Source organism: Triticum aestivum, chromosome 3A (genome assembly GCF_018294505.1).
Source record: "Triticum aestivum cultivar Chinese Spring chromosome 3A, IWGSC CS RefSeq v2.1, whole genome shotgun sequence".
Lineage (NCBI taxonomy): Eukaryota > Viridiplantae > Streptophyta > Magnoliopsida > Poales > Poaceae > Triticum > Triticum aestivum.
Genome location: NC_057800.1, coordinates 465,266,496 through 465,278,745, shown reverse-complemented (window position 1 = coordinate 465,278,745; position 12,250 = coordinate 465,266,496). Strand labels below are relative to the sequence as shown.

Sequence of the window (12,250 nt, the reverse complement as noted above, 5' to 3'; positions counted from 1 at the left end):
AGTGTAAGGTTGGACCAGAGGAAGTGCCACTGGGCGTTTGCGAAATCCGACCGGCGCCGGCATGGGTTCTCGCGGAGGCCTGGGCCCACGACCGGTTACCAGTGACCACAGCAGAGACGTCCGCGCGTCGGCTATGCCGTGTCAACGAGAAGATCAGCGAGGAGTGGTCGCTTAGTGACACCTTCACCGCTGTCGGCAGGTGCAAGCACATGGCACCCTAGCCAGGGTCGGCATTGGCCGAGGCGGCCCTCCACACGGAGCGGGAGGAAGTGGGGCGGCTCCTCCACGAGCGCCAGGTAGTAGTCGGGCTCCCGCGCACATGCGCTCTTCTGCCATTAGAGGGGCCGCTCTGACGATGACGATGACATGGACGATGAAGGAGGTGCCTTCGGCCAAGCCGACCACAGATACGAGGTCACCGTGCGCTACAAGCTAGTTTAGTTTTTTTCTAGATTTTAGTTGAACGAACGAAATCTGTTTTACGTAAATTATGTCCGAATTTAAATGAATTCTGTCGTGTTTGCATGAATTTCATCCAAGTGTGTTTGTATTGCGGGCGGATGTTTATGTCTAGCGTTGGATGCCATACCACTGTACTGTTCCAATGATGACGATGACATGAACGACTAAGAAGGAGCACCGTACCGCGAACGCGTCTAGACGCATTCGCGGACAAATACCTGTTAAATCCTCTGGATCGGTGTAGGCTAGTGATTTCGATGAACCTACCTTCTCCTTTGGCAGAGGCCATCGTGGTGCTGTGGCGCACGGTGATGGCGGAGAGTAGGCGAGGTGGTGGCGGTGCTTCCCGTCACTACTGCGAAAACCCTAGATCGAAAAGGATTATCGGTGGGGTGTGCGGCTTGCAACGAACCTCGTGTTGTGAGCCGCCGGCCCCCACCTCTTTACATGGTGCAGTGTGATAGGGGCCCGCCAGCCATAGTGGGTTGGGTGCCCCCAATCAAGGCGCGGATCTAAAGGTACGGTGAGCCGTTGGGCCCACACGGAGGAGATCATCCTAACAATACCGTGTCCGTTTTAGGGGATAGCACCGAAGATGCCATAAGTTCTGCTAAAGAGGTTAAGTAGGGAAAAGAGATATTACAATGGTAATAACTAGAGCCTGCATAAGTAGAAGTAAATGTTGATGTTCCGGGAAAAAGGTGTGAGCAAAAGAATGTAAAGCCGCACATCTTCACTTAAGTCGCCTTGGCTCATCTCAGTCTGTCATTCTCTGGAGCATTTTGTTCCACTCAGTGCTAGTGTTGTGTTCCATTCTTTGGAGAGTGCTAGTGTTGTGTTTCATTCTCTGGAAAATTTTGTTCCACTCAGTGCTAGTATTGTGTTTCTTCAGGTAGCAGTGTGTCTGTTCAGATGAGTTTGAGACAGTATAGACTATCGTCATCTTGAGTTGCGCCTTGTCCTCAAGGCAAAGAAGTTTGTGACGTGGAAATGTATTTGTTGATGATCGGTGCATCCTCCCATGTGTCGTCATCGGGAGCGAGGATTTCCCATTGCGCGCACCAAGTACTACCGCCCAACTGAGTCTTGTTGCGATGCCTGATGCGTCTGTGCAAGACTGCCACAGAACTACAGTTTTTGTTTCTCTATACTTCAAATATGTCCTGTGAAATTTAAAGTGCACTCCAAAACGATTTTGGAGGCTGCCCTTTTGGGGATCTGCTAGCGTTGCTCTAAGATAGTGTCTTGGCAAAATGCTTGGATTAGAGCTACTATTGCACTTCTTTATATGACGAATGCCACTGGTTGCACACGGATCACAAGCTATTTACATATTGGTGCTGGGTATATTCAGCAGAAGCCAATGTGCTCTTTCCTTTCTCTACCGAGCTGCAGCACCGGTATCCAAGGACATGCTCACTCTGATCTCTGCAGATGCCTATATTGAATTGAGGCTTCGATGTAGAGCTTGAGCTTGTGGTCTCACCTCACCAGGGAGAGTTCATTCTTCGCTGTGCAATTCTTCTGGGCATAACGCTCCATTCCATACTTCTAATGTGTTGCCTGCAAAGGAGAGAAATTCCAACTATTATGACAGCTAGCTACATCTAACCAGTAGTAGGTTCATATTCAGTAGCACGCAGGTCAAAAGGGGCATTTTATGAGATGGAAACATATCATAAACACCCAGTGGAGAATCATACACCAGGCCAGTATTTCTTCGCAGTGTAGGACCTGTTCGAGTGTGAGCACACGTGGCTCCAAAAATTATGAACAGACAGTGTATGAATCTCTATGATTTACCCATGAGAATATTTTAGACAATGTTTTGTGAAATTAATTGAGATATCTCTACTTCTTCGTCCAACCTTCCTTATATACACGCCCCCCCTCTTCCCTTCTCCTTGATTTTTTCCTCCCATCTCTGATTTTTCTCCCATTGTTTTTTCCTAAAATAGAATCAATTGCCCCATGTTTTATTAACTTATACCAAAATAAAAACATGTTTTCTTTGGTAAGACAACAAATGAGTGATTAACCATAAGATGGCAGGTAAATCATGACAATTGCATACAAAAACTTACTAAGATTTTAGCGCATCAATGTAATATAGTAGACATGCTGTCACGGGCTAGAATGTTTATACTCCCGTTGCAACGCACGGGCAATTATCTAGTAAAATTAGAAGTACTAATGAGAAATAGTGCAAGCTGTCAAACTCAATCAGCTGGATTAGCATGTGCAAACAGTCAAGCGTATCTTTTCTCTTTATTATAGCATGAAGACCCAAATATGCAAGGATAAATAGTTTTCCTTACTGTGTAAGAAGCTTTGTAATAAAGCACTTCACCTCAACTTAATTTCTTGCTTTGGCAACGCGAAAGGTAATCTCTGGCTTCATTGAGATCTGTCACAAAAGTAAATTCAGCCGAGCAGTAAACTACTCCCTCTGTCCCATAATATAAGAACGTTTTTGACACTAGTGTAGTGTCAAAAACGTTCTTATATTATGGGACGGAGGGAGTACATTGCATGTTGGGTGTAACAAAAGGAAAATCTGGTGAACGTGAATAGCACCAGGAAGACGGCGGTAGTCTGGTTCTATTCCATCTCCATTGATGTCTTTGTGATTTGGCGTGACATATTTGCCAACTGTGACGACAATACCAGAACCATCATGAAGTTCAAATACTGATTGGATTAAGCCCTGCAATATCATACACTTGAGTTACATATGAGAACGGACATACTATAAGCCTGTTGGTTATAGCAGGCATTGCCATAGGATCTGCTATTTTAGGCGGTTCAAACTTCAAACCTTGCCAAAAGTCCTTTCACCGACAAGAACAGCTTTGCAATTGTCATGAAGTGCTGAAGCGACCTATAAAATTATTATTAACTTGGTGAGATCCTACTACTATGATCTTTTATACTACAAGTGAGGCAAAAAAATTACTTACTATTTCGCTGGCACTTGCTGTCCTATTATTCACCAGTACCTGTGTGTCATAAGGTGCGGATGGACAGGTGAGATACAAATGAGTCTGAAGATCTTGTACCATAATAAATATATGGCATGACCTACTAAATTTCAGTAAGCGACAAGTTAACTAGGGGACTTGCTGCAATAAGCCATTTATTTATAGTATTGGTCTGATTAAAAAGTATGAAGTAAGAAGACCCATGGAGTATGGACACAGTTAAATCAGGAAATAATCTGCAACTCAAGGATACTCACATTGTCAAGTTTAGTATAGGAAAGTGTTTAACATTGCGTTAGCCAGCTGAAGCTGCTTAACAGCTTTAATGTGGTAAAGACTGAGGAATATGTGGGTAAATGCTGTATTCACACTTACACGGTTCAACAAAACAGTGGAGAAGTGCATCTGCTTGAGATTTATCTGTACTACTAACTCTTGAAGCATTTCAAAATAGGTACATCACAATCATTAAAACATACCATCACAGGAGTTGTAACCAAAGGTCCACTGTCAGCAACAATTGTATTTTGGACTTGACGATCCCGGCCAGTAGTATAAATGACCTGAAAAACAATCCATTAAGGGCATAAATATTTCACCACCAAAGTTCCGTTAACAACATGAAACTATAAATAGAAATGCTTTAAGCAATTAAATACATGGCGCCCTCAAACTTGCCACTATGTACAGAAAGGCTTTACGACTGTTAACAGTCTTTATCGAAAGCATATGAAGAATGGGAACTACTCCCTCCGATCCATACTAATTGTCGCTGGTTTAGTACAAAGTTCTACTAACTTAGTACTAAACCAGCAACAATTAATATGAATCGGAGGAAGTACTAACTAGAAGCCCATATGCATTGGCTATTTAACTAACTATTGGTCTGTTAAGGTTAGCAAGGATATCAATTTGATAAATGTTACTAGCTGTTCAAGAATGAGAAAAAAATTTCATACAGAGCCTGCATTAGAGTTAGGCTGGTGACCAGCAGAAAAAATCAGGACCTAAAACCAGCAGTAACCACTATTTACCGGGTTTACTGGTAGCTACTGATTGCTATGTAAATGGCTGGTTTATGGGCCAAATGACACCATTCAATTCCTCCCATCAGTAGAATATATGCATTTTCCCTTGTATGCACGATACAAACATCAAAATTAAAACTATAACTCAACAAAACCACATGCTGCTAAATGAGCGCATGATTTTTTATTAATTGAAAAATATGAATCACGATGGTGATGGTGATGGTAACAACCTCTCATGTTGTTAATGTTTTCAACTGCAGAATTAGTTTAGAATTTCAAATCATTAGTCCACATCAAAGAAAAAGTAGCATGATTAGTTGTTTCCATGACCATGTCCCAACCAAGATTCATGCGCTCATGCACTGTACTTAATTCCTGAGTTACTGTTTCATGGAAAGTAAGCTTCTATCCAAATGGACATCAAAAGTTCCATAAGATTTTAAGGCCAGATTTAGAGCAACTCTAGCAGACCCTGCATCCCGCCCCGACCCGTAAAATAACCGCCAAAATGCGGGTCCGGGCGAAAAAACCAGCCCAATCAGACCCCGCATCCCGCCCCGACCCGCAAAAAATTTTGAGGGGCGCGGCAAAATCCCGACCCCAACCCGGGAAAACGCGGGTTTCCCCCTCGCGGATGCGGTGCCCTGCATATAAGCGGAAGCAGTTGGTGGGGGGACATTTCATCCCGCGCTTTCCCCCACCAACCACCTCTCCTCTCCCCCCTCGCGCCGCCGCCGGCCGCCGCCCAAGATTCCGGCGAAAGCAGCTGGCAGGAGCACGCCGAAAGGCCGCCACGCGCACGAGGCCTCCCCTCCCTTCCCCCCTGCGTCGGCGGGCCGCCGGATTTGCGGATCTGCGGCACTTGAACGCGGGCTGCCGGGATTTGGCTTTTTCCGGCCGCCGGTTGCTGCCCCAAGCGATGGAGTGGTCGGGGAGCCTCTCCCGCAGCCCAGGCAAGGGCGCATCGCCGCATGCAGGTACGGGTTTGTCCGCCCGCCGCCGAAGGTTTGCGGGCATGGATTCGTCTGGCCGTCCACCTGGCTCGGCGCTCGTGCAGCGTCTTTGTGGCTTGCCGATGCCGCTCATACAGTGCGACGACTGCACGCGGAAAGCGCTGCGGCTCACTTCAGGCACGCCGAAGCACCCCGGATGGGTGTTCTTCAAATGCGAAAACGACGGGGTACATGCACTTGCGGTAGCTCATTTGATAGCTCATTCTTTAGTTCAATTGCGGTAGCTCACTTCGAGCTTGCTCCTTTTGTGTAGGACGATGGATGCTCATTTTGGTTTTGGGAAGGCCAATACATTGATTTATTGATAGAAAGAAACCTAATAGATGTTGGTGCACTCCTTAGTACAATCGAGGGCAATGATGCGGCTGCATGTGCAAATAGAGGGGAAGCAACGTCTACTTCTTTCGAACCAAAGATGAAGAAAGAAGAATGCAAAATCAAGAATCCGCAGATCAACAATGAATGCATGGAGAAGATATTAGTCCAACTTGTGGGAGCAGTTATGGAAGTTGGAAATCTTCTGAAATGCATACTTGTGGTTCTTGTTTTCTTTGGTTTTGCTATTCTAGCAAAGATTTGGTGATGTCTTTTGTATCTAACGTTGTTGCAAAAGCAAGGAAATGCATTATGCTAGATCAATTTAAGTTGCAAATTTAAGTTTTGCGGGGCGGGAGGAGCTGCGCCAGATCAGACGCCGCAAAGCCGACCCGTAAAAAAGGATATTCCGGGAATATCCTTTTTTACGGGTCCATTATGTGGGGTCTGCAACTGTGGCCGTCCGCGCCGGCGCGCAAAGGCGTTTTTGCGCGAACTGCAAACACGTTTTGCGGGCCGGGAGGATGCGGGGTCTGCTCGAGTTGCTCTTAGAATACTCAAATTGGAGAACACCAGACCAAGGAAACCGTAGGAATAGTGCAATCCTATGGGAAACAAAACCAAACGAATGGTGCAATCCTTTGGGAAACAAAACCAAACAAATGGTTTCAAATGGCTGTTTTGAAGCATACAAGAATTTGGAGAGTGGATTTTTCTTCTTCTTTCTATAACAGCCTTTGGAATGTCGGAATGGACCAAGGAACTACAATGGAAACCCTTCCTCTCTTCTACATATTGGAGGATTAGTATGAGCTCAGCTCAAACCCCATTTTAAAGCATGACCGCTCTTTCTCACACATCTTCTCTCTACAACAAAACAAAGCCTTTCAGTCCCAAACAAGTTGGGGTAGGCTAAATTTGAAACCCATAAGATCTCAAAACCTAGTCATGGTTCATCTTCTCTCCGTAATAATTCTTTTTGTTACTGTTAAGAATACATGTAGAGCATTCAAATAGCTATCTTGTACATTTCCCGTGTCTTCAATTCCTCTAGGAACGTACTAGAATTGACATCTAATTCTTGTGTTTCTCCTAATCCTGCTTCTAATATTTCCAATGTCCCAAGCGGGCCCTTGTTGTCACCCAAATTTCCCCTATATGGGTCATTCCATAGAAACTTCAAAGCAATCCTAAGCTGACATTCATACATCCCAGACACATGCATAGGAAAATCCAGTTCCCTCCAAAATTTCCTCTACTTATCCTTCATTACAGAAAATCCCCAACAGAATTTACTTTGACTAGTCATGTGGATAAATGCAAAGCTGTTAAAGCCATAACCAATGATCTAGCACCATTGTGACATGAAAATAAAACATATGCGCCAATTTTATAAGGATTGCAGAAAAGAAACAACAAGTTAAAAATAAAGAAGATTCCATACCGTGTCTCCTTTGTTCAAGAAGAGCTTTGCAATCTCTATTCCAGCCTTCAAGATAAACATAACATCAGACCATGTAAGCATAACCCATCCAAAAAAGATGATATCTGGGCAGTTCATTTCTGAACCTATGTGGTGAGCCTCAAACTATTTCGAGAAATTCACAATAACTCAAGAGCCTCAATAAGAAGAAATACCCTACCAAATAACATTCAGTTCTAGGCTTCAAGCAGATTAAAGATAGGACATTCTAGCATTCAAATTTTGGTTCCTATACACCATCTGAGAGAAAGAAGTGACCTAATGAAGGGCGGTAATATAGTCCTTTGTATACATGCCTTTAGATATTGCGCATAATCCTAGAATGACATCTACTTTAGGAGCCGAGGGCATAATTTGAAAAGAAAAATGGCATACTTGCACTAGTCCACCAAGATTGTCTCTCAGGTCCAAAACAAAATAGGAGGCACCTGAATTTTGTAGACGTTTCAGTGCTGCAAGAGACAGGTAACGTTAAAAGGACAAATCTTGCTGTAAATCAACAACAACAATGATATATACAAGATTACAACTAAGATTGTTGTAGTGTCAAAAGAATAACATGCAAGCCAAAGGTACTAAATGAGCAGAAACAATCAATAGTGTACATTCAGTTTGCAAAAAAGGGAGGCAGTATTTTAAACTGCGCGATGTTCTCAATTTGGATAAGGAAGAATTTAAATATTTAGATGTATGCAAATCAGCTCACTAGAATTAGACACTAGATAGCCATTTGCAAAACATAGTAATAAAAAACTGACTAACAGATTTAGAAACGACAAGAGGATAGGGTGAACAAACCAGCAACACACCGCTGACCAAATCTTTTTTGGCCACTGCATTAAATTCTTTAATGTGAATATATCCGACAGATGAATTCTCATTGTCTCTTTTCTCCAAACGATAGAAAATTGGAGTGCGAGCAGCCATCTGCCTTTGCACTTTCATTGACTCAACAGGACCACAGCTGTCATGCTTAACCTATATGTAATATTAAAAAAGAGTAAGATAGTTAGAAAATAAAGAGCACAAAGAGATGCCAGACAAATTCTTAATACAGTGGTCATAAGATTATTCAAAACCTTAATTGTAACAAAAGTTTCCTTTGGGCCTTGCAGCATGGACGACACGTCAAATGCAGATTTACCTCTTACATCGATACCATTGACAGACAAAAGCTCATCACCCTGATAACAGATAAATGACCCGGAAGGATTAGGTGATGTGTGTGTATGATCTAATTTCATGCTCAACTAGGTCGCGGGATAGTCCCAGGCTCCCAGCAACCAACAGTAAAAATAACAGTGTTCTCTGATAGCCAAAAGTGCAGTTCCAGAATAGATGCTGTTTTTCCCTCAAAAATGCTGCTTTTGATAATTAAAATGTTGAGAATAAGAGAAGTCATAATAGAACTTGTCATTTGTCCAAACACCTCAATACGCTTAATCTTTAGCAGTGAAACAAAAACAGCTAAAACTGAGAATACTAGTATGTTCTATAGTGAAGTGCTTAGCACAAAAAATTAAATTGATAGGGTCAGTTAACCCTCACCAAAAATAAAAGCTTTTGTTACTCCATAAGGTATAAGTAGAAACATTTGCCAACATTATTTCAGCATTTCGGCATCTTAAATTGGGAATATGTATAGTCAAAATCTGCTCATATGTAACTGCTCATGCAGTTTGACTATCGCTAAGATAACTTTGTACAAGAAGTACGTGCCAGAAAATGGAAACATGATCGGTTTGAAAACATTGTGATAAAAGCAAGATTCCTGTTGAAAAGGGAAGCAAACTAAATGCTTAGCAGTTGATACCTGTCTAACACCAGCAGAGTGAGCAGGCCCATCTAGTATCAATCCTAATACCACCAACCTTAAAGAACCATTGTCATCAGGAATCTCTCTTAAGTTCAACCCAATCCCCGTCATGTCATACTTCGACATCTTCGAGAACTTTAGCAGATTGATCGAACGTATGCAAAATTAGCAAATAAAAGCAATCAAAGATCAGCAGTGGGTAAAAACATTAAAGCAGGAGTTTTGTATTACATCACTATGAAAGCAAAGGAGGAAAAAAAACACAAGATGACATCACATTGCTGCAGTCTCTAAATATAGGTTCGTTAGGCCAGAGTGTGTACCATGTACCAAACATACAAAAAACAATAACAGACAGAGAACTCTTTGAAGATCAGCATGCATGACACTAGGACTTCCAGTTCCAGGGCAGAAACAAATAAATTATTTTTTTGGCTGACATCCAAGTGGAAACAGTAGATCTGGTTTACATCAACTTTTGCACATGTACTTGACGATATCATGGAACTCAAGTGCTCGTGGCATGCTAGTAACAATGCAAAATGGCCCAGGGAGAGCTTCTATTTCATTATTATCTAACAAAAGATGTAAAATGGATACCGTGAATCATGAAGGACAAAAGGTAATAACCTTAGTGGATTGGACAGACAATAAACATCACTCCAAATTTGAGCCATGTTTCACCTACTGAAATCAATAGCATAGTACAGTGCCACTTATAAAGAACTTACATCTGAGGACGACAGGAATCTTGTATATGGATCACCCAGGCTAGCTAGCATTTTCGTGATGATGTCGTGGGCTCTAGAGCGGGATTTGATTGAACCTTGAAGGATATCTTGCTTCCGTTGCTGCATCAAATTAAAATTGAGAGACTCACTATCACTCATGATAGAAGTGAGCGTTCTGGGCTTCTGGCTACAGTGTGCATCGAGACTTTATTGCAGTCATTTGAACCATTAAATAAAGTGATACAGAATCGCATCACGAGGCAAATTTACCATCCACAGCTCCGGTGACCACGGGCGGCTGCCGGCGTCGGGGAGGAAGCCCTCGTTGACCACCTCCCACGCCTCCTCCACGAGCTGCTCGTTCGTCACCGCCTCGGCCTTCACCTCTACCTCCCTCCCGTCGTCCTGGCCGCGGCATATCTCCGGGGGCTGCTCCACCGCCGCCACAGCCGCGGCGTTGCCGGCGAGGAGGGAGAAGGAGATGGCGGCCGCCGCGGCCGCCGTTCGGAGGGCGGCAGGGAAGAGAAGCACGCACGGCTGGGGCTTGGGCTTGTGGCTAGGGGTGGGGTTCGGTCGCGACTGTGGCGGCGGTAGCGGTGGCGCGTAGGAGAGTGGTAGCATTGCTGTGCTGTGCTGGCCCCACCTCCACAAGCTTCGTGCAGGGAGGGGGTGAAAGAGGGGGGAAAACACTTGGTTTTTGGTTTAGTGGTGGGGGTGGGGGTTTGGAGCGGATGTGGGGATGGGGCTGGCCGTTGAACAGTCCGCCACGGCGGAGGTAGTGGAAGACGAATTTTCGGATTCTCTCAACTTCCTTTTCACCCTCAAAAAAAAAACTTCCTTTTCGTGAAAAAATTTAGGCTTTATTTTTTGATACGACTCGCCGGCACCTGTTGGCTCGATAGTTATCCGAGGCACACGCCTGAAAAAGGTAGTGGGCACGATAACTGTCGTACGAAAAAGGAAGGTGCGCCCCCTTCCTCCTTGCACATGCCTCAATGGGGAAAAATGATTCAGCCCCACACTCCTGGGAGCGCGTCGGCTTCACGTTATCGCGCGGAAAAACACATGAGAGAATTTCTTATTTGGCCCTTTTTTAAATTTTGATTCCCTATTTGGCCCTATAAATTTTATTTTTTTATTTTTGACACCACAACTTGGTTTTATTCCTTCCATGACATTTCTGTCAATTTTTTCTGTTAACGCCGTTAACTTCTACTTGAAAAGTCTTTTGTACCCCTGCTTCAGCATGCTAGGAAAAAGAACAGAAACATCTGGTTTGACTGAACAGTCCACATTCTCTCCCGATTGATTCTCCTCCCAATTCCTCTTTCTCCTAACCCTAGGTGCGGCGGCACGAGGTTGGGAGTGGGGCACGGAGGAGGGCGCGGCTGTCGGATTTCGGGTTCCGGCAGACCCTTAAGGTTCGAACTCTGGAGTGCGCGCGAAGATTACGTCTTCTACCTCTCCGTCTCGCAAAGATCTAGACTACTGAAAGAACTACGCAAGAGACACAAGGTTTCTACTGGTTCGGGCCACCGTTGTGGTGTAATACCCTACTCCGGTGTGTGGTGGGTGGATTGCCTCTTGGGGCTGAAGATGATGAACAATACAAGGAAGAACAGCCTCGCGAGGGTCTGCTCTTGGCTGGGGCGATGAAATGCTGGGAGGAGTTCAGCCACCTTTCTCTTTCTCTCTCTCTATTCAACCGGCCGACCCTTTGCTCTGTGGGCGGCTGGTCCTATTTATAGAGGCCCTGGTCCTCTTCCCAAATATTGAGCGGGAAGGGAGCCAACAATGGCGGGCTAATTTGAAGGGGGACAGCAAGTATCAGCTATCCTGACAAAAGTAGTCTTCGCCTGCACAAAGCTCTGGTGATGACGCCGTCTTGGGCTCCATGGTGACCTCCGTCTCGTAGTCCTCCTGGTCTTGGTCTCGTTGCACCGAAATGGCAACCTTTGCCTGATGCCTCGGTACTCCGCGACTGCGCTTGTTCCCTTTGCACCAAAGAGGAAAGGAGGACGCTACGCGGGCTGGCACCCGCCTGGCGCCCTGAGTCGTCATGGCTTGCATCATGGGCACCTCGCGAGGTACCCCGCCTTGATTTCTCCGCCTCCTCGTGAGCCAGCCTAACGAGGCCGCGCCTGAGGAAGCTCCACGTCGTCCACCCCGCGAGGCTTGGCCCCTCGCGAGGGTCTTGAGTCTTGTGTTGATGAAGATGGGTCGTGTCGGGCCCCCTTTTGAGCCACGCCGCAGGCCGCAGGCAGGCAAGTCTGGGGACCCCCGTTCTCAGAACGCCGACAGTAGCCCCCGGGCCCAAGGCGCGCCCGGACTTGGCCGTGCTGAGAGGCGAAAGGGCAAGGGCGAAGCGCCGCGGGCCCTAACAGCCTGCGGCCTTGGGCGCCGCGTGGCGGTTGATTG

At 45.3% G+C, this 12,250-nt stretch overlaps 1 protein-coding gene across 4 annotated transcripts; it reads right to left on the bottom strand.

Moving 5' to 3' along the window:
* Window positions 1–1,707: 1,707 nt before the first annotated feature.
* Window positions 1,708–10,537, bottom strand: LOC123061663 (carboxyl-terminal-processing peptidase 1, chloroplastic). Of its 4 annotated transcripts, none has more exons than XM_044484842.1 (13): window positions 10,103–10,537; window positions 9,833–9,952; window positions 9,099–9,236; window positions 8,365–8,469; window positions 8,095–8,263; window positions 7,661–7,737; window positions 7,247–7,291; window positions 3,923–4,006; window positions 3,423–3,461; window positions 3,281–3,343; window positions 2,990–3,169; window positions 2,781–2,906; window positions 1,708–2,025 (listed from the first exon to the last, which is right to left on the bottom strand). In XM_044484842.1, exons 1-12 carry the CDS (start codon window positions 10,451–10,453, stop codon window positions 2,814–2,816), a joined length of 1,464 nt encoding a protein of 487 aa, XP_044340777.1. In that variant the 5' UTR covers window positions 10,454–10,537; the 3' UTR covers window positions 1,708–2,025; window positions 2,781–2,813. The 4 variants fall into 4 exon arrangements, with proteins under 4 accessions (XP_044340777.1, XP_044340778.1, XP_044340779.1 ...); XM_044484843.1 differs by having other exon boundaries at window positions 2,813–2,906; XM_044484844.1 differs by having other exon boundaries at window positions 2,781–2,869; window positions 3,040–3,169.
* Window positions 10,538–12,250: the final 1,713 nt, after the last annotated feature.

Coding starts and splice junctions, on each gene's coding strand:
- LOC123061663 (XM_044484842.1), bottom strand. CDS start 10,453: ATGCTACCACTCTCCTACGCGCCACCGCTACCGCCGCCACAGTCGCGA. Junction 7,738..8,094: donor CAAAAAAGATTTGGTCAGCG/GTGTGTTGCTGG, acceptor TGTCTCTTGCAG/CACTGAAACGTCTACAAAAT. Junction 3,344..3,422: donor CAGCAAGTGCCAGCGAAATA/GTAAGTAATTTT, acceptor ATAATTTTATAG/GTCGCTTCAGCACTTCATGA.